At 41.1% G+C, this 22,241-nt stretch overlaps 1 protein-coding gene across 2 annotated transcripts in view; it reads right to left on the bottom strand.

The window, feature by feature from the left end:
- Window positions 1-22,241, bottom strand: part of LGR4 (leucine rich repeat containing G protein-coupled receptor 4) — an 81,355-nt gene that overhangs the window by 8,904 nt on the left and 50,210 nt on the right. The window contains exons 10-15 of one of the 2 annotated variants that reach the window (XM_058161074.1): window positions 19,938-20,006; window positions 17,978-18,049; window positions 17,019-17,084; window positions 14,247-14,318; window positions 12,640-12,711; window positions 10,721-10,846 (exon numbers count right to left, since the gene is read on the bottom strand). In XM_058161074.1, the coding sequence (XP_058017057.1) occupies window positions 10,721-10,846; window positions 12,640-12,711; window positions 14,247-14,318; window positions 17,019-17,084; window positions 17,978-18,049; window positions 19,938-20,006 (477 nt within the window). The remainder of the gene's footprint in view (window positions 1-10,720; window positions 10,847-12,639; window positions 12,712-14,246; window positions 14,319-17,018; window positions 17,085-17,977; window positions 18,050-19,937; window positions 20,007-22,241) is intronic. The other variant, XM_058161083.1, reaches the window with a different exon arrangement.

Here is a 22,241-nt window from a genome sequence, read left to right as displayed (position 1 = left end):
CACTTGGCCAATAAATTCTATTCTATTCTATTCTATTCTATTCTATTCTATTCTATTCTATTCTATTCTATTCTATTCTATTCTATTCTATTCTACTCTACTCTACTCTACTCTACTCTACTCTACTCTACTATTAGTTCAATTAGGAAAGTTCCTGAGCAGCAGGGTATTTAGTGTACCATCAGGATTCCTGTCTTAATTTTCTCACTCTGCTCTAGATACGCACACTAAGAACCCTTAGTCATATCATTTTAGGCTTTGTCATGAGAATGGAATGGGAATCCTTTACAATGATGGGACCTCTTTCCTCTCAGAGTCCCACTTCATAGCTCTACTTCAGATCACAGAAACCAGGTAGGACCCAACCATGTGTCTGTCACATATATCATCTTTTCATTCCAAATCAGATCATTTATGAAGTGGGTCTCGTTCATGTCTCATTTGGTATTCAATGGGAGAATTGATAAGCTTTTCTGCCCTCCCTTCTTTAAGCAGCAGCATTTTTTGAAACAGATTTTTTTCTCTCCAAAAATATGTTCTGAGAAAACCTTGAAGAAGTAGTAGTAATAATAATAATAATAATAATAATAATAATAATAATAATAATAATAATAATAATAATAATAATAATAATAATAATAATTTAATTTAATTTCTATACCGCCCTTCTCCCGAAGGACTCAGGGCAGTTTACAGCCAGATAAAAATAACAATCATAAATACAATAAAATAAAATCAGAATTATAAAAACTTATTCAATTTGGCTGATAATTCAAATATGAAATACCGTATATACTCGAGTATAAGCCGAGTTTTTCAGCACGTTTTTTGTGCTGAAAAACGTCCCCTCGGCTTATACTCGAGTCTACGTCTTCGGGAACCCCGCACAGGAGGGGGTACGAGCGGACTCCATGGGAGGGACGGGAGGCGGGCCCGCCGAGGTCTCGCGGGATTTGTCGCCCCAGGCGGCCCCATTCCCGTGTCTGGTGGGCGGACGGCGCAAACTTGGCGGACTGTGCATTGGCGCGGGAAGCCCTGGTGGTGCAGTGAGAGGGCTGGGCAGGGGCCGCCAGCCTTCTCGGCTGAGGAGGAGGTTTCCCGACCGCGAGCTCGCCGCGAGAGCCACCCAAAGGCCAGAAGAAAGGTCATTCCATCGGAGTAATGGGCGAAGGCTCCTTCCTCTCCCGCCTTACCCATGCTGTGCGAGCCCGGCTGGGCTGCAACCCCGCCGCGCGCTCCTTCCTCAGCCTCCCGGGGCTCGCGCTCTAGCAGCCGCCAAGCTCAGGCGGACTCAGCAGCTCCCCATCAGCACTCGCGCGGCGCGATTCGGGCAGGAGGTCGGGCTCGCTCTGTGGCGGTGGCGGGAAGCCCTGGTGGTGCAGTGAGAGGGCTGGGCAGGGGCCGCCAGCCTTCTCGGCTGAGGGAGGGCCCCCCTCTTCTCTCTCCCGTTGCGCCTGAACATCTGCCTAGCAACAATGACGCCGAGAACCTTTTTCTACTGGTTGAGCTTGGAGCCGCGGCTGCTCTGAGTTGCTGCATTGTTTGTTCACCGGGCGTCTCAATTTACCAGAAGCGGAGGTTTGAGGTAGTGAGGCGGGATGGCGCTGCGCTCGCGCGCGGAGCCACCCAAAGGCCAGAAGAAAGGTCATTCCATCGGAGTAATGGGCGAAGGCTCCTTCCGGGAGAGGAAGGAGCCCGGCTCCATTACTCGATGGAATGACCTTTCTTCTGGCCTTTGGGTGGCTCTCGCGGCGCAGAGCGCAGCGCCATCCCGCCAGCGACCCTCAAACTCGCCCCGCTTGGTAAATTGAGACGCCCGGTGAACAAACAATGCAGCAACTCAGAGCAAGCGGCGAGCTCAACCAGTAGAAAAAGGTTCTCCCGTCGTCATTGTTGCTAGGCAGATGTTCAGGCGCAACGGGAGAGAGAAGAGGGGGAAAACCTCCTCCCTCAGCCGAGAAGGACTGCACCGCCAGGGCTTCCCGCCAATGCATAGCCTGGCGGGAGTTACTGCAGCTCACCCGGCTCCGCCCCAACTGGTGGTGTTGGGGCAGCAGCTGCCGCTTTCTAGCAAAAGGTCGCTCGCCCAAAACTCCTCGCCTTCTCCTGGGAAGGGCTGGATGGCTAGCCGGGAAGGGTTGAATAAGCAAGCCAACCTCCTCCCTCCTCCCTCCTCTCCCCATAGCGAAGGCGTTTTCCCGTTGGAAGAGAGAGAGAAAGGAGGGCCGTTCCTCCTTCTTTCATTCTTTCTTCTCCTCCGTGCTTCAGAAGCTGGGCGTGTGTGTGCGCGCCTAGTCCCCTTCTGTTCCGTGGCGCTGGAAGAGAGAGAGAGAGAAAGGAGGGCCGTTCCTCCTTCTTTCATTCTTTCTTCTCCTCCGTGCTTCACCGTGCTGGGCGACCTGGAGCAGCTGCTCTTCAGCCAGATGCTCGGTGAGTCAGCCCGTCCCTTCCTTCCGTGGGGTCTGCCTTGCTGGTGAAGGTTATTGGGGCTTTTGAGCAAGGGAGGAGGAACGCGAGCACCGCCTTCGCTGGCATTCCGGGATTTCCCTTTGTTTAGAGCTGGAATCCTCCTTCCCCTTTGCACTCCCTCCTCCCTCCCTCTCTCTCTCTCTCTCACACACACACACACACACACAGACTTCTAAAGTCGATTGGCACAATGCTAAGCAAACACAGCAGTGGGTCAAGGGTGAAGAGCTAGGAACCTGGCAGGTGAAAGGTTGAGCGACATGAAGGCAAAGACCACATTTTTTTTAAGAAAGAAGCTTTAGGGGGGGGGGGGGGAGGGGAGGGTGTTTTAAGTTTTGGCAAACAGCCAGGCCAACTGTATTGGAGAAGGTCACACAACTGGCCTTAACATTTTAGCTGCTGTCTTTTTCCTCACACTTGGGTTTAATGATATTAGAGATCCTTATTGCCCTGCCAAAAAAAAAAAAAAGAGCCACTAGCGTCTATGAAAATTAACCTTCTCTGCCAAGAGACACTGTGCAGGGTATTTTCACTATTGGTGTGCATACAGGCTTAGATTTGTGCTGGGTTCTTAGTGCTTAGAGCACTGACCTTCAGAGCACCCTGGTCCCTTGGAAGCTAAAGGAGGACTCATTTTCATGCTTGCAGTTGTATTGTCAATTTCTGTGAGACAATGTTGTTGAAGTAACTCACTCACTCATTCATTCATTCATTCATTCATTCCTTGTGTGTCCAATCACACTTAGCCAATAAAAATTCTATTCTATTCTATTCTATTCATTCATTCATTTTATTTTGTCAAATACATATTAAATAATTATATAAATATAAGCATGAATTGAATACATAAAAGGAATACAACTAAAGGGAACATTAGGACAGGGACGGTAGGCACGCTGGTGCTCTTATGCACGCCCCTTACAGACCTCTTAGGAATGGGGTGAGGTCAATACTAGATAGTCTTTGGTTAAGGCTTTGGGGATTTTGGGAAGAGACCAGAGTCAGGTAGCACATTCCAGGCATTAACAACTCTGTTACTGAAGTCACATTTTCTGCAATCTAGATTGGAGAGGTTCACTTTTAAGTTTGAATCTATTGTGTTCTCGTGTATTGTTGTGGTTGAAGCTGAAGTAGTCATTGATAGGAAGTACATTGTAGCAGATAATTTTATGAGCTATGCTCAGGTCATACCAAAGGTGGCGTAGTTCTAAATTTTCTAAAGCTGGGAATCCTCCTTCCCCCTTTTGCACTTTTATTGTTTTTTGTTCAAATAAATATTCATGTTATTTTACTTGGCTCTATCTTTATTTTTTACATTGACCAGTAGCTGCCTCATTTCCCACCCTCGGCTTATACTCGAGTCAATAGTTTTTCCCAGTTTTTGTGGTAAAATTAGGTGCCTCGGCTTATATTCGGATCGGCTTATACTCGAGTATATACGGTACATAGCATCATAAAAACCCCATTAAAATCCTAATAAAACCCATTTTATGCCAGTCCTGTTAAGTTAAAATCAATGTTGAGATTTTCTAAACTTCTTGGCTTTATTTTAGGGAAAAAGGATAGAGACTAGATTGATACAAGCTGAAAATTAAGAAAAACTCATCCAAATGTAATCCAACATTATTATGTTATAGTGTTGTTATCTTTAGGAAAGCAAGATGTTTTGTGAAATCATGTTGTTACCTGTGCATATTGAAACGAACATTCATCAAGTTGGCTGGAGAGCAACACCCTTGCGTAAGTGAATTCCCAGGAAAGCACAGCATTAAGCTCACACCTGTCATCCTTATTGTTCTCTCGGGTTACATGAAATTCTACATGCTGCAAGTCTGGATTTCCTGCACTGTGCCTCTCTCTTAATTCAAGGAATGCCAGAACTATTTATGCATTCAGAACGGGTCAGATCCAGAGTTTATATTATTTTTAATTATATTCTGTCACATTGCTTTTGGTTATTAAAAAAACTAATAATCTCAATTAACCTTAAACATATAAAAAAACGAAAAATACCACCATTAGAACAGTAAGAAGCTATCGCTGCTAATGGAAATAGGATACTAGATCAGCTTTTCTCTCTCCCCCCCCATCAACCAATTTCCAAGTAGCAGGAATACATCTGGCCTGCTGGGCTTATTCAAAATGAAGTTTCCATAGGAGACGTGTAAGGAGCAAGAAGAAAAGCCATAGCCAAGAAAGCAGTCAGATAAAAGAAATCTAAGTCTGGAACAGAAATGTAATTTGAGAAAGTGATTCAGACATGATCTTCCCTAGATCTTCTGAAGATATAAAAAGAGGAAAGGGGGAAGTACATTCAGACTTGCAAGATTCTGTTACTATAACCTTGTAATAAAAGTATTAAGTTGTGTGTTTCTGGGTTTTGTGTACCTTGGAAGACTGTCAAAAGTTATTAACAAACAACAGAGCCTTGTCCTTTATTTCTTCTGAACTAGCTTTAATCAAGGAAATAATTCAAGTTGACTTCTCCAAATATTTGTGTATTTGGTATACTCTACTTGTGTATACTTGTCATACTATTTTCTTGCCATTGTAGACTGAGCAGAAACAATGGATGTTGTTGCTCTTTCAAGAGTATACTACTGTGGGCAAATACATTCCATCCAGTAATTATGCTGACAATGTCAGTGTTAAAAGATTTACAATGATCCACTATTCTTTCTTACCCTGGGTAAGAAATGAGAGGGAAAAAGATAAGGAAAAGATTAATTAAAGTATGATTAAAATACATTACTTGCTGCTCTAAAATAATGAACATTTGGATTGGATGCTGAAGAATCCTAACAGTTGGGATCTCTTACCTCCAGACACTGTACTGTATTAACATTCCTATTCTACACATCAAATGAGAAATTTACTCGCCGCCCCCCATTTTCTTTATGATGAACACACAGGACAAAAGCTTAACTGTATCCAAGTCAATATGCATGTCATATTGCATATGCATATCTACTCACTACAATATACTGATGCTAATACTTTATAATGTCTGGTGCTACTATTTATTTATTTATCAACCAGAACCCAGTTTAGAGTATTATTTGTTCTATAAGTACAGATTACAAAATTACCTAAAAGTATGCTGGGATTTTTATTTTATTTTTTACAGATACTTGATTTGATTTGATTTATTAGGTTTTTATACTGCCCTTCTCCCGAAGGACTCAGGTTTGCTTGCTCCCTCTATATCTGGAGGTTAAAACTGATAAATATTATCTCAATATTTTCAATATGAAACCCAATTATATATACCAGTTATGTTTTAAGCCTTGATGATACAGCTAAACCATTTAAGTCTATATATTAGTTACCGTATATACTCGAGTATAAGCCGATCCGAATATAAGCCGAGGCACCTAATTTTACCACAAAAACTGGGAAAAACTATTGACTCGAGTATAAGCCGAGGGTGGGAAATGAGGCAGCTACTGGTCAATGTAAAAAATAAAGATAGAGCCAAGTAAAATAACATGAATATTTATTTGAACGAAAAACAATAAAAGTGCAAAAGGGGGAAGGAGGATTCCCAGCTTTAGAAAATTTAGAACTACGCTGCCTTTGGTATGACCTGAGCATAGCTCATAAAATTATCTGCTACAATGTACTTCCTATCAATGACTACTTCAGCTTCAACCACAACAATACACGAGAACACAATAGATTCAAACTTAAAAGTGAACCTCTCCAATCTAGATTGCAGAAAATGTGACTTCAGTAACAGAGTTGTTAATGCCTGGAATGTGCTACCTGACTCTGGTCTCTTCCCAAAATCCCCAAAGCCTTAACCAAAGACTATCTAGTATTGACCTCACCCCATTCCTAAGAGGTCTGTAAGGCGTGCATAAGAGCACCAGCGTGCCTACCGTCCCTGTCCTAATGTTCCCTTTAGTTGTATTCCTTTTATGTATTCAATTCATGCTTATATTTATATAATTATTTAATATGTATTTGACAAAATAAAATGAATGAATGAATGAATAGAATAGAATAGAATAGAATTTTTATTGGCTAAGTGTGATTGGACACACAAGGAATGAATGAATGAATGAATGAATGAGTGAGTGAGTTACTTCAACAACATTGTCTCACAGAAATTGACAATACAACTGCAAGCATGAAAATGAGTCCTCCTTTAGCTTCCAAGGGACCAGGGTGCCTCTGAAGGTCAGTGCTCTAAGCACTAAGAACCCAGCACAAATCTAAGCCTGTATGCACACCAATAGTGAAAATACCCTGCACAGTGTCTCTTGGCAGAGAAGGTTAATTTTCATAGGCGTTGGGGTGGCTCTTTTTTTTTTGGCAGGGCAATAAGGATCTCTAATATCATTAAACCCAAGTGTGAGGAAAAGACAGCAGCTAAAATGTTAAGGCCAGTTGTGTGACCTTCTCCAATACAGTTGGCCTGGCTGTTTGCCAAAACTTAAAACACCCTCCATCCCCCTCCCTGCTAAAGCTTCTTTCTTAAAACAATTGTGGTCTTTGCCTTTCATGTCGCTCAACCTTTCACCTGCCAGGTTCCTAGCCCTTCACCCTTGACCCACTGCTGTGTTTGCTTAGCATTGTGCCAATCGACTTTAGAAGTCTTGTGTGTGTGTGTGTGTGTGTGTGAGAGAGAGAGAGAGAGAGAGGAGGGAGGAGGAGTGCAAAGGGAAGGAGGATTCCCAGCTCTAAACAAAGGAAATCCCGGAATGCCAGCGAAAGGCGGTGCTCGCGTTCCTCCTCCCTTGCTCAAAAGCCCCAATAACCTTCACCAGCAAGGCAGACCCCCACGGGAAGGAAGGGGCAGGCTGACTCACCGAGCATCTGGCTGAAGAGCAGCTGCTCCAGGTCGCCCAACACGGTGAAGCACGGAGGAGAAGAAAGAATGAAAGAAGGAGGAACGGCCCTCCTTCTCTCTCTCTCTCTCTTCCAGCGCCACGGAACAGAAGGGACTAGGCGCGCACACACGCCCAGCTTCTGAAGCACGGAGGAGAAGAAAGAATGAAAGAAGGGAGGCGGCCCTCCTTTCTCTCTCTCTCTCTCTTCCAGCGCGCTCTTTGCTTGCGGGGAGAGGAGGGAGGAGGAGGGAGGTTGGCTTGCTTATTCAACCCTTCGGCTAGCCATCCAGCCCTTCCCAGGAGAAGGCGAGGAGTTTTGGGCGGCGACCTTTTTGCTAAGCGGCAGCTGCTGCCCCAACACCACCAGTTGGGCGGGGCAGGTGAGCTGCAGTAACTCCCGCCAGGCTATGCATTGGCGCGGGGAAGCCCTGGCGGTGCAGTCCTTCTCGGCTGAGGAGGAGGTTTCCCCCTCTTCTCTCTCCCGTTGCGCCTGAACATCTGCCTAGCAACAATGGCGACAGGGAGAACCTTTTTCTACTGGTTGAGCTTGGCCAACGCGCTTGCTCTGAGTTGCTGCATTGTTTGTTCACCAGGCGTCTCAATTTACCAAGCGGGCGAGTTTGAGGGGCGGGATGGCGCTGCGCTCTGCGCCGCCCGCGAAACCACCCAAGGCCAGAAGAAAAGGTCATTCCATCCAGTAATGGAAGGCTCCTTCCTCTCCCGCCTTACCCATGCTGTGCGAGCCCGGCTGGGCTGCAACCCCGCCGCCGCTCCTTCCTCAGCCTCCCGGGGCTCGCGCTCTAGCAGCCGCCAAGCTCAGGCGGACTCGGCAGCTCCCCATCAGCACTTTTCGCCGCGGCGCGATTCGGGCAGGAGGTCGGGCTCGCTCCGTGGCGGTGGCGGCGGCGGCGGCGGCGGCGGCGGCGCCACCGCCACAAGCGAGCCCGACTCCTCCTGCCGAATCGCGCCGTGCAGTGCTGATGGGGAGCTGCCTTACCCATGCTGTGCGAGCCCGGCTGGGCTGCAACCCCGCCGCCGCCGCTCCTTCCTCAGCCTCCCGGGGCTCGCGCTCTAGCAGCCGCCAAGCTCAGGCCGGACTCGGCAGCTCCCCATCAGCACTCGCCGGCGCGGTCGGGCAGGAGGTCGGGCTCGCTCCGTGGCGGTGGCGGCGGCGGCGGCGGCGCCACCGCCACAGGCGAGCCCGACTCCTCCTGCCGAATCGCGCGTGCGAGTGCTGATGGGGAGCTGCGAGTCCGGCCTGAGCTTGGCGGCTGCTAGGCGCGAGCCCGGGAGGCTGAGGAAGGGCGGCGGGGTTGCAGCCCAGCCGGGCTCGCACAGCATGGGTAAGGCGGAGAGGAAGGAGCCTTCGCTCCATTACTCGATGGAATGACCTTTTCTTCTGGCCTTTGGGGTGGCTCGCGGTGGCGGTCGCGATGAAACCCTCTCTCCCTCAGCCGAGAAGGCTGGCGGCTCCCCTGCCCAGCCCTCTCACTGCACCACCAGGGCTTCCCCGCGCCAATGCACAGCCCGCCAAGTTTGCGCCGTCCGCCCACCCGCCACGGGAATGGGGGCCGGCCTGCGGGCGGCAAATCCCGAGACCTCGGCGGGCCCGCTCCCGTCCTCCATGGGAGTCCGTTCGGTACCCCCTCCTGTGCGGGGTTCCCGAAGACGTAGACTCGAGTATAAGCCGAGGGGACGTTTTTCAGCACAAAAAACGTGCTGAAAAACTCGGCTTATACTCGAGTATATACGGTATGTTGGTTTGGCACCACCTCTCTATGTCCAAGATAAAAGTCTTAATTGATATTATTAAAATAGAAATGCCAAAGATTGGATGAGGTATATTATTAATGTAAAATGTGGGTTTTATAATTTATTAGAAATTGGAGAACTTGACTAAGAAGTTAAAAAATTTATAAAAGAAAAAAAAATACAAAAGAAACTGTTTTCTTGTAATTCATCTCAGTGTTGTCTATAATCAGCTACTTCATTATAGTATAGTCATTGGCATGAACTCCCAAAAATTTCATACAGAGATCTTTTGCAGCCCAATTTGGAAATGAGATGAATTGAATATACAGACTTACAAGTGCAAAGCAAGCATGGTACCTCTGAGATACAGTCCTTTTCATAAAGGGCACTGAGTATATAAAATATTGTGCATCTATAATCAATGTGAAACAAGAACAAGAATGCAAAATCTATTTGCAATATTCCTCACTGGATAGTTTTCCAACAGCGTCTCTTTTTTTGCAACTAAACAGATGGTGAATTCTCCAAGTTAAAATATTTTACGGCTTATCAGATTTATTTGGAAATTTTTAGCCTTTCATCCCCCAGATAAGCTTTGGAGCAGGGGTGTCCAAACTTGGCTGGCTGGCTGAGGAACTCTGGGAGTTGAAGTCCACAAGTCTTAAAGGGACCAAGTTTGGACACCCCTGCTTTGGAGAAAGGCAAAGCTACCAAAATTTGATTTGAAAAAGGCAGAAACAGAATGAGTCCATATTTAAATTTTTGACATACACATGAAAAAATAAATAATTTTGTCCCAATTCTTCATAACAGATTGAGCATTGGACTAGTTTCCTACTAGTAAGGAAAATATGAGAAGCTTTATAATGATACATTACTAAAAAAAGAAGAATTGTTTGGGGGCGATTCTGAATTCAGTAGGGCTTTTAAGTGTAGACTCAGAGGGCTGGAAGTGACTTTGGAGGTCTTTTAATCCAACTGCCTGCCCAAGGCAGGAGAATTTATACTATCTCAGACAAATGGTTGTCCAACCTCTTCTTAAAAACCTCCAGCAAAGAAATATCCACAACTCCAGGAGGCAAGCTGTTCCATTGATTGTTATCACTGCTTGCAAGGGATGTCATTTCTGACTACACAACAGCTCTTGCCAACCTGACAAAGTACAACTGTTCTATTCAGCCAGTCAGCTAAATATAGCAGTAATTAAATGGGGATGGAAGGAGTATGAAAGACTGTAAGAGGACACAACACATTTAGAGAAATTGGGAAATTAGAGCATTATATCTCCTGGATGGCTTGCATTTCCACCATCACCTTATTTTTTCATTTTTTTTAAAGACCAAACCTGTGCTATCCAAATTTGCCCATTTCTTATTTCCTAATATCAACAGCATGATTTTAGGATGCGATAGCAGCCCCAGAAAGATGCTGGGGACTTTAAGTGGCCCCCATGTTGTTAAATCTATGTTAAGTTGCCAGGGTGGCAGTTCAATTCATTTGCTTGTACACGTTCATTTGCTTGCACATTAAAAATGTAAGAAGAGTGCTTGCTAAGATACAAGGCTGTCTTAATTGAACTGTCACTCTTTGGGGCAAGCAAGTGTAATCTGAAAAGAACAACTGTATAGTTAAAATATGAGGTACCAACTTAATTATTGACTTACCTGAGTTTCGTGAAGTCCTTTGGTGATAATGTTTCTTTCAGTTCAATATTGCCTATCAGCTTAAGTTGCTTTAATCTACTCAGACCTCCAGTTGGAAATGAAGTCAATGTATTAAAGCTTAAGTCGCTAAAGGGATGGCAAGAAAAAAAAATAAGTATGAGAAAACAAAAATACTAAATACTTGAATTTGCAAAACAAAAACAGAAGAAATACCAAGTAATTCTACAATAAGAAGATTCGACTAAAAAGCTGCAATCTAATTTTTTTTGTTTACAAAAAAGCCCTCCAAAAACTTACAAAAGCATATGCTTAACAAAAGCAAAAAAAAAACCTTAGCTGAGGGATGAAGGCCAGCACAAAAATGAAATTGGGACCTAACCACTTTTACTGCATTTCACTGTTTCCTGTTGCCATTAAAACGAATACATTTATTTTGTCTGACAAGCATCTTATCCAATAGGAAAAGCCAGATAATATTTACCAGTCTCTTTTGCTTTCCCATGCTTGCAAGGATTGTCATTTCTGACAACACAGCAGCTTTTCCCACCTTGACAAAGTATAAGTATCCCATGCTGCCCTGGGAGCTAATGACTGGGCAGAAGTCGTTAAGTGGGGATGGAAGGAGTATTGAAAGACTGTCAGAGGATATGATATAGATCAGGGGTCTCCAACCTTGGTCCCTTTAAGACTTGTGGACTTCAACTGGCTGAGGAACTCTGGAAGTTGAAGTCCACAAGTCTTAAAGGGACCAAGGTTGGAGACCCCTGATATAGATATTTTAGAAAAATTGGGAAAATCTATTTTGTATGAGCTGATTAAAATTCCCTATTAGAAAGAACATTAAAATTCTCCATTAGAAAACTTATAACTTCTTGTCCCATATGCAGATCCATCCATATGCTGGATAGCTCTAGAAATTCTCTGGGGGAACCTATTGAAAAAGCATGCTTCCTAGGCCCCAGGAGATGCCAACATTTAAGGGGAGGGACCTGGAGATGCACACTGTATCTGGAATGGGCAGATAACTTTAAGGAAAGATGACTCCATAATAACCTGGTCTCTGTCATGTACAGATGTAAAAGTGATAACCAGCACTTTGAATTGCACCTGGAAAGAAACTGTGAGCCAGTGCAGTTTGAACAGCAATGGTGTAACAGGGCAAACTAAGAGGTGCCTGATTCTGCATAAGCTGCTGCATTTTGGCTGCCTTGTTATAACTTGAAGCCCTATGTAAAGCTTGTTGCAATAGTCCAACTAGGAAGTGACAAGGCATGAGTCACTGTGAGCAAGATCTTCGGATTCAGGAATGGGTTCAGTTGGTACTTAACATGTTCCTTATCACCCAGACCTTCATGGAATCCAACACTGGGGGAACTTCTAAAAGGCATCTTGTTCCTGGCCAGGGATGGAGATGTACAATCCATCCCAGATGTATTGATGGTATCAAACCTTTTGCCGTCAGATTACCTCACCCAACGCAGAGTGTTGAGAGATCTGCACTCTCAGGTATCTCACATGGTAAATGCCATGGGTTGGACTTCTCTTTCCATCTCCAACACCTAGTGCTATTAGTTGTGGAGAAAGGATAAAAAACACTGGAAAACAGTGCCTTTCTCAACCATTCCCCACAGCCTGTCCAGAAGGATACCATGGTCGATCGTATTGAAAGGCACCAAGCGATCCAGATTCCCTTTGCATGAGATCAGGAAATAGGGATTTGGCAGAAAATCAGTATCAATCTAGGTTTCCACAGACTTTTTCATTAAAGTACAATAAAGTATGTGATTTTCACATTATTTTTGATTCTTTTTAAGTATAGGATGAATGGTTTTAACACATTGTGTAAAAGAGAATTTTCTGAGAAGAAGTTATAATATTTTAAGATTGGAAATGTGCACTATGCTAAACGGCCTACTCACAGGTTGGTAATAGCACCAAGCGTAGTAAATGCTTCCTTGTTAACCTGGTGGATCAAGTTTCTGCTGAGATCACTGCAATTTTAAAAAGAACTATTGTGTTAGTGATTTACAATGACACTTTCAAATGGTCATTGCTTGCAGTTCAGTGATTACATTATGTTTTAGGTCACACTAAGTTTCTAACAGATAAATAACTTGAGTTTATCGGTATTTTACAATGTCATCTTGACAATTTTCTTTATCCAATTCTTTTAAAAACACTTAATTCAATGGAAAGCTTTACAGTTTGGGGACGATAAAGGTCTAAGCTCCACACAGTATTAAATTGTAATATTCTGTTTGTTCTTTGTTCTCTAGGGCACTAGCCCACCTAAATCAGAATGCAATTACATCTTGAAACCTGGGACGTGAACACCTGCTTTGTTGCTAGAAAAGGACACAAGACTCTACTCCATCTATGAAAATGCCTTTACGGACACCAGAATGGAAACTAATGTTAAAAATGGTTTATCTTTGTATTTAAATTCTCTTTTGCATGACAAAAAAAATAATTTAATTTAACCAGTTGCTTCCCATCATTGGGTTGAGCCATATGCTATCAGTTTAATGCAGGGGTCTCCAACCTTGGTCCCTTTAAAACTTGTGGACTTCAACTCCCAGAGTCCCTCAGCCAGCAAAGCTGGCTGAGGAACTCTGGCAGTTGAAGTCCACAAATCTTAAAGGGACCAAGATTGGAGACCCCTGGTTTAATGGAACAATTTCCCTATAGTATCTGCATGTTATTTCAGCCTATACTACTTTAGGGAAATTGATATCGAAGAGCTGATTACCAAGTGTATGTGTATGTGTGTATTATTAATTTCTTAAAGCCTATCACTGTCAACTCTTCTGCTATAAACTTGCACTAAAAACTGGGACTGTCTGTAGCCGCTCAGTGAAGGAATCTGTAATTCAAATGCATTAAGAATCATTTTCATTTAAATCTTTGTCAAGAACAAATGACTATTTACTAATCCCATCAGAAGTCAGTATAGGTTTATGTGCATTTAGAAAACCAAATCATGGAACATCAAGACTAATATGCTGCACAAGATATATCTTTAGGATTCGACTTGTCCAAGAAAATATTTCACAATATCATATCTGTTTACTTATCAATTTGGTGAAACTTTTAAATGAGCAAAATGTGTGAGGAGGAGGTTGTATTTAGACAGATTAAATACATAGTCAGGAGAAGTGGTTTGGATTTAGACTGATTCTGAATGAGGATTTATTAGTGTTCTGTCTTATTTACAAAATTTGGTAGATCCAGGTGACAGTATCTAATCTGAATTTTTTCTATTGGTATCTTCATCTTGTTTTCTTCATCCAAATGCACATACATACACACCAACAAATTTAAAATATTAAGGAGGAAAAGGGAGAGGGTTTATGTAATAAATGTTACTTGGTGTACCACCCCAAGTCTGAGATAAGGGAGTCAATAAATATTTTACTTATTTTTGTTTTGCTTTGGATAACCAGCTTGTCTTCCAAAACTGAATACAACAATTCACTTTCAAACTTCTCTTAACTTAAAGACATTTGTAAAGAGAAAGTATACTTACAGAGTATGCAAAGATGTTAGTCCCTGGAATGTATCTTCTTTGATTTCCTCAATTTGATTATGCTGCAAATATCTGAAATGCAGTAATTAGTTATGTAGGAATATTTTCACCAAGAAAAGTTATACATCTGATGCTTTATTATATTCTGATGAAATAGAGTCCCATTGAATATGTCACAACACTAATTATTGCTTATAAAATAGTGTGAAAAACCAAAAGACTCTTTTGAGAGAGGAAGAAGAAATAAAATCCTTTTATCTGATGCTTTTGTAACATAACTGAAAATGAATGGAAATGATTCTGAGTCATGACCTGCAGTGCTTTTGGCAAATTTCTGTTCTTGTCTGAAAACAACTTGGCATACATTTGCATCCAGTATAAGCTTGTAGCACTGTCTAAAAACAAAGACTGGAGCACTGAGAGGTTAATATTTCACCTCCTAAGAGAATATGAACAATCATTAGATCACAGAAGGTATGTGCTATATCAGGAACTAACAGAGGAAGTAACTCTCCAAAGAGAAGAGACTCAAACAAAGAAGAACATGAAGCGAATAATGACAACCAGAAGTAAGAAATATATAAAATATCCTGTACTGCTACAACTCAGGAACATCTATCTTTGAGACCTTGCTGAAGCTAAAGAAAGAGGCTAAAAATGAAAGAATTAAATTTAACAGAGACAGGAAGGAAACAGAATTAATTTCGCAGTATTGTATGCTTCCAAAACTAATTACAACAGATCATCTTCCACAAGAAGAATAGAGGTTTAAGCACAATCACTTGCTATGAATTATAAACTAATTAAACTTTTTTTATTTGTTTACTTTATTTTAAAAGCTCTGGGCAACTAACAATCAGAAATATCACTAAGTCTCCCTCCACCCTAATAATAAATACCCTTCAAAAATAAACCATCCATAAAATAAATCAAATATACAATCAGAATTACACAAAAGCGAACAAAGAAAACAATTTGACTGGATAATGTGGTCACGTTTGTGTTGATAAATCTTCTCCCAGAATACATAAATTCTCAAGATTCAAATTAACAATCATAGTTCATAGTGCACTTTTCCCCTCATTTGTTACAATAACCCAGAGGTCTTCAAACTTGCAGCTTTAAGACTTGTAGACTTCCACTCCCAGAATTCTCCAGCCAGCATAGCATAGTCTTAAAGCTGCCAAGTTTGAAGACCTCTGCAATAACCAGATCTTAACTGGTCTCCTGAATCCCTGAAGGGAAGGAACAAACTAAATCTCTGTGGGGAAGCAATTCCAGAGTTTGGGAGCATTTATCCAAAAATACCACTTCAGATGGACTGTCATATAGAAATGACTTGGACAGTGTTGATACTATTCAACCTGACTGGACATGCAGGTATAGTAAAAGGCTGGTCCTGAGAATTACAGGCCCTGAATCACAAATCAGAAGCCAACCAACAACCAGTGCAACACCTAAAGCAGAATGTTTTTCTGAGTATATAAGGATATACTTTATATCCTTATATACTACGTAAATGCATGGGCCACACTTTGTATTAGCTGAACCTTTTGAATGCTTTCCAAGGGCAGCCCCCCTTGTAATCCAAGTGGGAGATGCCTCTGAACAGTGTTATCTGACCCAGAATTAGTCAAAATAATCAGGCCAAAAAAAGATTCTGTACATCAGCTTATTCCAGATATAATGGAAATATCCCCCCACTCAAAGAAGTATAGATTGCTGCTTGAATCCATTCTCCTGCCATTTCACAAGAGGCCTTAATCAGCCATGAGAGATGGCAGAACTGCATTGGATTTCCTTATGACTCAGACTGATTTCAGATCCCCATTGGTACTGTCCAGGTAGAAGTATGATGCTCTTTGAATCTGAAAAGTTCTATTGATCAAATGCTATGACAATCCTTCATAATGGCTTTTCAGATCTTCTTGGCAATCACCTCTCCTTAAAAGGGAACAAATTGACTTAGAAAGGGCCACTGGGCAGCATTCAGCAGACACAATGAGAATGCTACCTTTTTGCCATTCTAATTCCCACTTATAGGCTCAAACATGTGCTGTTACTGCTGTCTGACTAGATTCAAACTTGGCAGTTCCTTTTCCTGCCCTAGGCATCCTCTGTAATGTCTATGGAGATTCTCAGTCATCCAGGTCATGGTGGTCCCAAAGATGTTTTTCAAGAGGCAACTGGATTTCCTTGGTTGTTGTTGTTGTTTGGAGACGTTTCATTTCTCACCCAAGAAGCTTTTTCAGCTCCGACTGGATGGTGGGGAATGGAAGGATTTATATTCCTTGCAGACAGCTGGCCATTTGCATTCTTTTAGAGAGTCATTGAAGCCACAACAGAGGGGGAGGGATAAGACTTCATCTATCTCCAGTCTATAACACAATCCTTTCACCTGTTCCAAGAAGGCTCCATATCCATTTGCACTATTCAGGTGATCCTGAGGACACAAATAAACCTCCAAATGTCCTCTAATGCTTCTTCCCAAACTCCTCAGTGTACTGAAGAGCTGGACTTTATCCGTGAGGGAGCAGCTGCTTTGGTGCAGTCTGGTCAAGCACTATATTTGCTATCTTATTCTCAGCCAAAAAGATATTAAGACACTGGACAGTCACTTGTCTGAAATGATATAGGTTCTCCTGCTTGAATATGGGGTTTGACTAGAAGACCCCCAAGGTCCCTTCCAGCTCTATTCTGATTGATTGAAATATGGAAACCAAACAAAACAGAAATCACTAATAAATTAGATCCAGTGTGTTCTTTACTTACATTTCTTCTAGAGAACTGCAACCTTTAAAATGTGGAAGTTCTTTTATATTGTTGTAAGACAAATCCCTTAAAAGATAGGAAAAGAAAAAGAAAGAAAACAAGCAATCTTAATTTATACAAAATTGTTTGGTTTTTCCTTGAGCTTTGTCAGCAAATCATCCTCTTATAATACTGCTATAACAATTTTTCCTAGTTTTTTTCTTAAGAAACTGACATTATATCCATTTAACCTAATTCAGAAGAACAGAACAGATATAGAGCACTTAAATTCAGCAGTAGTTCATACAATTAGTGCAGTAAAGAAGTATTTATAACAGTGTATTCTCTGTAGGAATATATTAAATAATAAATTGATGTACTACATTAAAGATTTCAGGATTAGCTATTTTCTTAAAAGCTCTCTTTATTCAGCAATTGCAAGCCTCACAATTTTAATCAAATTTGGAAATAAACAACAATAATTTATTAGAAGTTACTATCTATTAATTAACTAGATATTTACTGTTTCCTAACATACCTAATGTCATTTGGACAGGACTTGCTATAAACTACAATTTATAAGCTAACCCTATAATAATGAACTGAATAAAAATGTGTAACACACCTGGCTTTTAATTAAGGTTTGCTTATTTTTTAAGTAGTCAACTAACTTGTAAGCTGCCTAGAATTGACTTTGGCAAGCTGAGTAGCATAATGTTAATAAATAGAATAGAATAGAATAGAATTTTATTGGCCAAGTGTGATTGGACACACAAGGAATTTGTCACACTTGGCCAATAAAATTCTATTCTATTCTATTCTTCTTTATTTATAGTTCTAAATAAACTATACACACATTTGTTTTGATCTGTTTTTTTGTACCGCCAAAAATCAAACTATTACCAAACTTACCAATATTATTTTCTGATACTATGATCCTACTTATAAAAATAGACTAGAATAAAAAGTTATGTACTTACAAAGTCCGAAGTATCTTTTGCTCTTGGCATAGACCAGTGGGAATATTACTTATTTTGGCTCCTGTAAAAGTTCTGTTGAATAAAATATCAATATCTGTAAGAATACTGGAAACAGAATTTTAAAAGTAGCAGATTTTCTAGAATGCTATAAATCATGAACCTAGCTTAACCAGGTATCAGTATACATCAGTATCCACTTAAGCTATTTCATAATAATATGCTTCTTATTTAGAACAATAGGTTTAAAAATGGTTCTGTTAACACAAACAGTAAGCTAACATTTCTGGCTTATCGATAGCAAAGGACAGGGTTGGTACACATATTACTTCATGGATTTTCCAGTTACTTTTGCTTGGAGGTATTAATTGTATGCATCTCATCATTATCTTAAAGATAGACAACAACCCTTCTTTAAAATATCCTGAGTCAACAATTTGGATATAATGCTAAGCCATCCATCATTATCAAGTTCCAGCTGTTGTTATTTACTTTTTCTTTCATGAGAAACAATTGGGAAGCATACACTAGCAAGTCTGTTAGCATACTTAGAAATTCTGGACTCCCATTTTTGTGCCAATACAATCAAGCACCAAAACTGCTTTAAAGCAAATCTCCAATATTAAGTGATATATTAAACTTGCTTGTCTTTGTTTAATCTCTATTCACTGAATCCAAATACAGTGTGTGTTTTAAAAGTATTTTGTGTATGCGAAAAAAGGCACCACAAACATGTCTTTGCCTTCCAAATTTTTTGAGCTATGATTTTAATAAATCAAACGCTCTCTACATGGGGCTGCCCTTGAGGTGCACCCGGAGGCTACAGTTAGTCCAGAATGCGGCTGCGCGAGTAGTAACGGGAGCCGCTCGTGGCTCCCATGTGACATCACTACTCCGTAGTCTGCACTGGCTTCCTGTGGTTTTTCGGGTGCGCTTCAAGATTTTGGTTACCACCTTTAAAGCGCTCCATGGCTTAGGACCCGGGTACTTACGGGACCGCCTGCTGTTACCCTTTGCCTCCCACCGACCCGTACGCTCTCACAGAGAGGGTCTTCTCAGGGTGTTGTCCGCCAAACAGTGTCGGCTGGCGGCCTCCAGGAGTAGGGCCTTCTCTGTGGGGGCAGCGACGCTCTGGAATGAACTTCCCCCTGGCCTACGTCAAGTGCCTGATCTTCGGACCTTCCGTCGTGAGCTTAAAACACACCTATTTATTCAAGCGGGACTGGCATAATAATGTAGAATTTTAAATTTGGGGTTTATTAATATTTTAAAATTTTAAAATCTAAATTTTAATTTATCAGCCTTTATAATTTGCTTTGTTTTAAATGTTGTTTTAATTGTATATATTTTGTTTTATCGCTGGCTGTACACCGCCCTGAGTCCTTCGGGAGAAGGGCGGTATAAAAATTTAATTAATTAATTAATTAATTAATTAATTAATTAATTAATTAATTAATAAATAAATAAATAAATAAATAAATAAATAAATAAATAAATAAATAAATAAATAAATAAATAAATAAATATAGCTGCCCATCACACTGAAGGTGACTCTGGACAGTGCATAACAAACAGGTAAAATCACATATAAAAGCCCCATAGGTATAAAAATTACACAAATCACAATAACAGTAAATACTATAAAAACAGAAATATAAACCTTAGGTAAAGAGGGAATAAAATTAGCCAGCTCATCAATGGAGTCATCTAAGCAATGGAGCCATCTAAGTATATCTCCAATTCCCTGGAAGCTCCAGGCCTGATAATATAATCAAGTCTTGAGGGGCTTCTGGAATATCAAAAGGGATGGAGCTAAACTAATTTTGATGGGCAGAATGTTCTATAAAGTGGACATGACGGCAGAAAAGGCATGTCTCGCAAGACCCATAAAATGTAGGTTCATAGCTGATGGATTGCTTTTACTAGTTATTTCATTTTTGAAATCTGACACTAAAATACTTACAGACTCTCCAGATTGATTGTTCCTGTTAAATTAGGAAACCATTGCACCATGTTGGCCCCACGAATGACTCTGAAGAAAAACAGAAATGTAATACATCGCAGCTACACTCTTCAACAGAAAAATCAACCCTACGGGAACAGAAGTGTTTTGTACTGAGATGTCTTTGTCTTTCTCAGTAACATTTACTAATGCCAAATTTAAGCCATGGGGGGAGGATGGAGATATATATATATATGCGCAGGTTTTGGTATGTTCAAGTCTTTTCCCGTGTAAGATCTTACACGGGAAAAGACCCAAACATACCAAAACCTGCATACATATACCCGTGAAAACCTACGAAAACAAATATATATATATATGTAGGTCTTTGGTTATTCGGGTTTTCTCCCGCGTAAAATTGGAAGTGTCTTGGCGACGTTTCGACGAAGTCTCATTCGTCATCTTCAGGCTTCAGCTTCGTGCTTCTGGGAGCAATGTGTGATTGCAGCTGTTTCTTCCTTTTTAACTGCTAGTGGGGGTTTGAACTGATTGGGTGGGAGCTTGGCTGTGCTCTGATTGGATGGGGGTTTTTTTGTGCTCTGATTGGCTGGGGGGGTGTCCTGTTTGGGTGGGGGCTTGGTTGTGCTCAGATTAGTCTGAGTTGCAGGGGGATTTGAGCTGGTGAGCTGCACTGCTGCTGTTTGGCTTCGTGGTCGTGTTCGTGCTACATCTTCGTAGTGGGTGTCAGTCTGCTGCATGTATGGATTGGAGGGGTTTGAAATGGCTGATGTTGCAGCTGTGGTCTGGCTTCTGGTCCTTGGTTGTGCTTCCTGATCAGTGTGGGTTTGGGTCTGCTTTCTGGGTGGATGTGTGGTGGTGACATCCTGTGTGGACCTCGTGAGTGTGGGTCTGGTGTCATTCCTCGTGTTAAGGACTTGTTTGTCAATAAGGGCGGGTTTCCAAATGGCTGGTAGGTGGGAGGTATCATCTCGTTTTTTCATGCTGTGTGGGCATTTTTCTATCTCGAGAAAACCCCCATCCAATCAGAGCACAGCCAAGCTCCCACCCAATCAGTTCAAACCCCCACTAGCAGTTAAAAAGGAAGAAACAGCTGCAATCACACATTGCTCCCAGAAGCACGAAGCCGAAGCCTGAAGATGACGAATGAGACTTCGTCGAAACGTCGCCAAGACACTTCCAATTTTACGTGGGAGAAAACCCGAATAACCAAAGACCTACATATATATATGTGTGTGTGTGTGTGTGTGTGTGTGTGTGTGTGTGTACACCCATATGAAAAAAATGAACTTTCTTTGTACTGAACTATAATGAACTATGATGAAAATATGAAATATTTATGTTTGCCAGAATTTGGATTTCTGAGAATGCACTAATATCCTGCAGATGATACCGTAGTCAGTTCTGAAACCAGCTCTATTGCGAAACTGAATGTATGATGTAACTGTTAAACCATTCATTTTATTGTTAAGTATATCTTACTCTAAGTTTTATGAGACCATCAATAAAATTAAAAATACACATTTATCTGCTTATCACATTTATGGGATAGAGAACAACTTATAAAAGAAACGTAGTGATCCTTAAAACGATCACATTTTATTTTAGAAGTTCAAGGAACAGATCGAAATAGTTCTGAAATTAAATGAAGATGCATTTAACTTGAGCAGTAATATAAAACACACACTCAAAATTAAGCAGATTTTAATATAGTAAGAATTACAAGCATTTGCTTGTATTAAACCTCGTAATCTTCTGTTTCTATAGGGTGTAACCACTAAGATTAGCTTTAGCAAACATACCAAAATATATATAACTCATCAGCTTTTGTGCAATTTTGCCAGATTAAACATCTCCACCCAGCAAGAATAGAAGAGAAAAATAATAACAAATATGCCTCCCTACTTTTGTAATAATTAACGATGGTCAGTAATACCACCATTGAGAAATTAATACATAATTACAAAGGTTCAATGAAAACTGCATAATTCAAATATATGTTTACCCAGCCTACTTCATGAAGACTTACTCTGAAAGTAACTAGTACCTGAAAGCTTTATGATATGTATTGAATACGGAAAGATTTTTTAAAAATTAAATCTTAATAGTAATCAATAACTATTTGGAATTTTGTAACATTTTGGAAGACTGCTTTGGTACTTGTAGTATTTCTGAAATGTCTCAACTATAATTAAACGGAATTATTTTGACAGTCAGAACATACATCTATTCATAGTACAATTAAGTAAAATGCACAATATAAATAAAATATTCTAGGTTGAACTCCATATAGTATGTTGATCCGCA

Source organism: Ahaetulla prasina, chromosome 1, assembly GCF_028640845.1.
Source record: "Ahaetulla prasina isolate Xishuangbanna chromosome 1, ASM2864084v1, whole genome shotgun sequence".
Taxonomy (NCBI): domain Eukaryota; kingdom Metazoa; phylum Chordata; class Lepidosauria; order Squamata; family Colubridae; genus Ahaetulla; species Ahaetulla prasina.
Note: the sequence above shows the minus strand (reverse complement) of the source record. Positions and strands in the feature narration are given on the sequence as shown.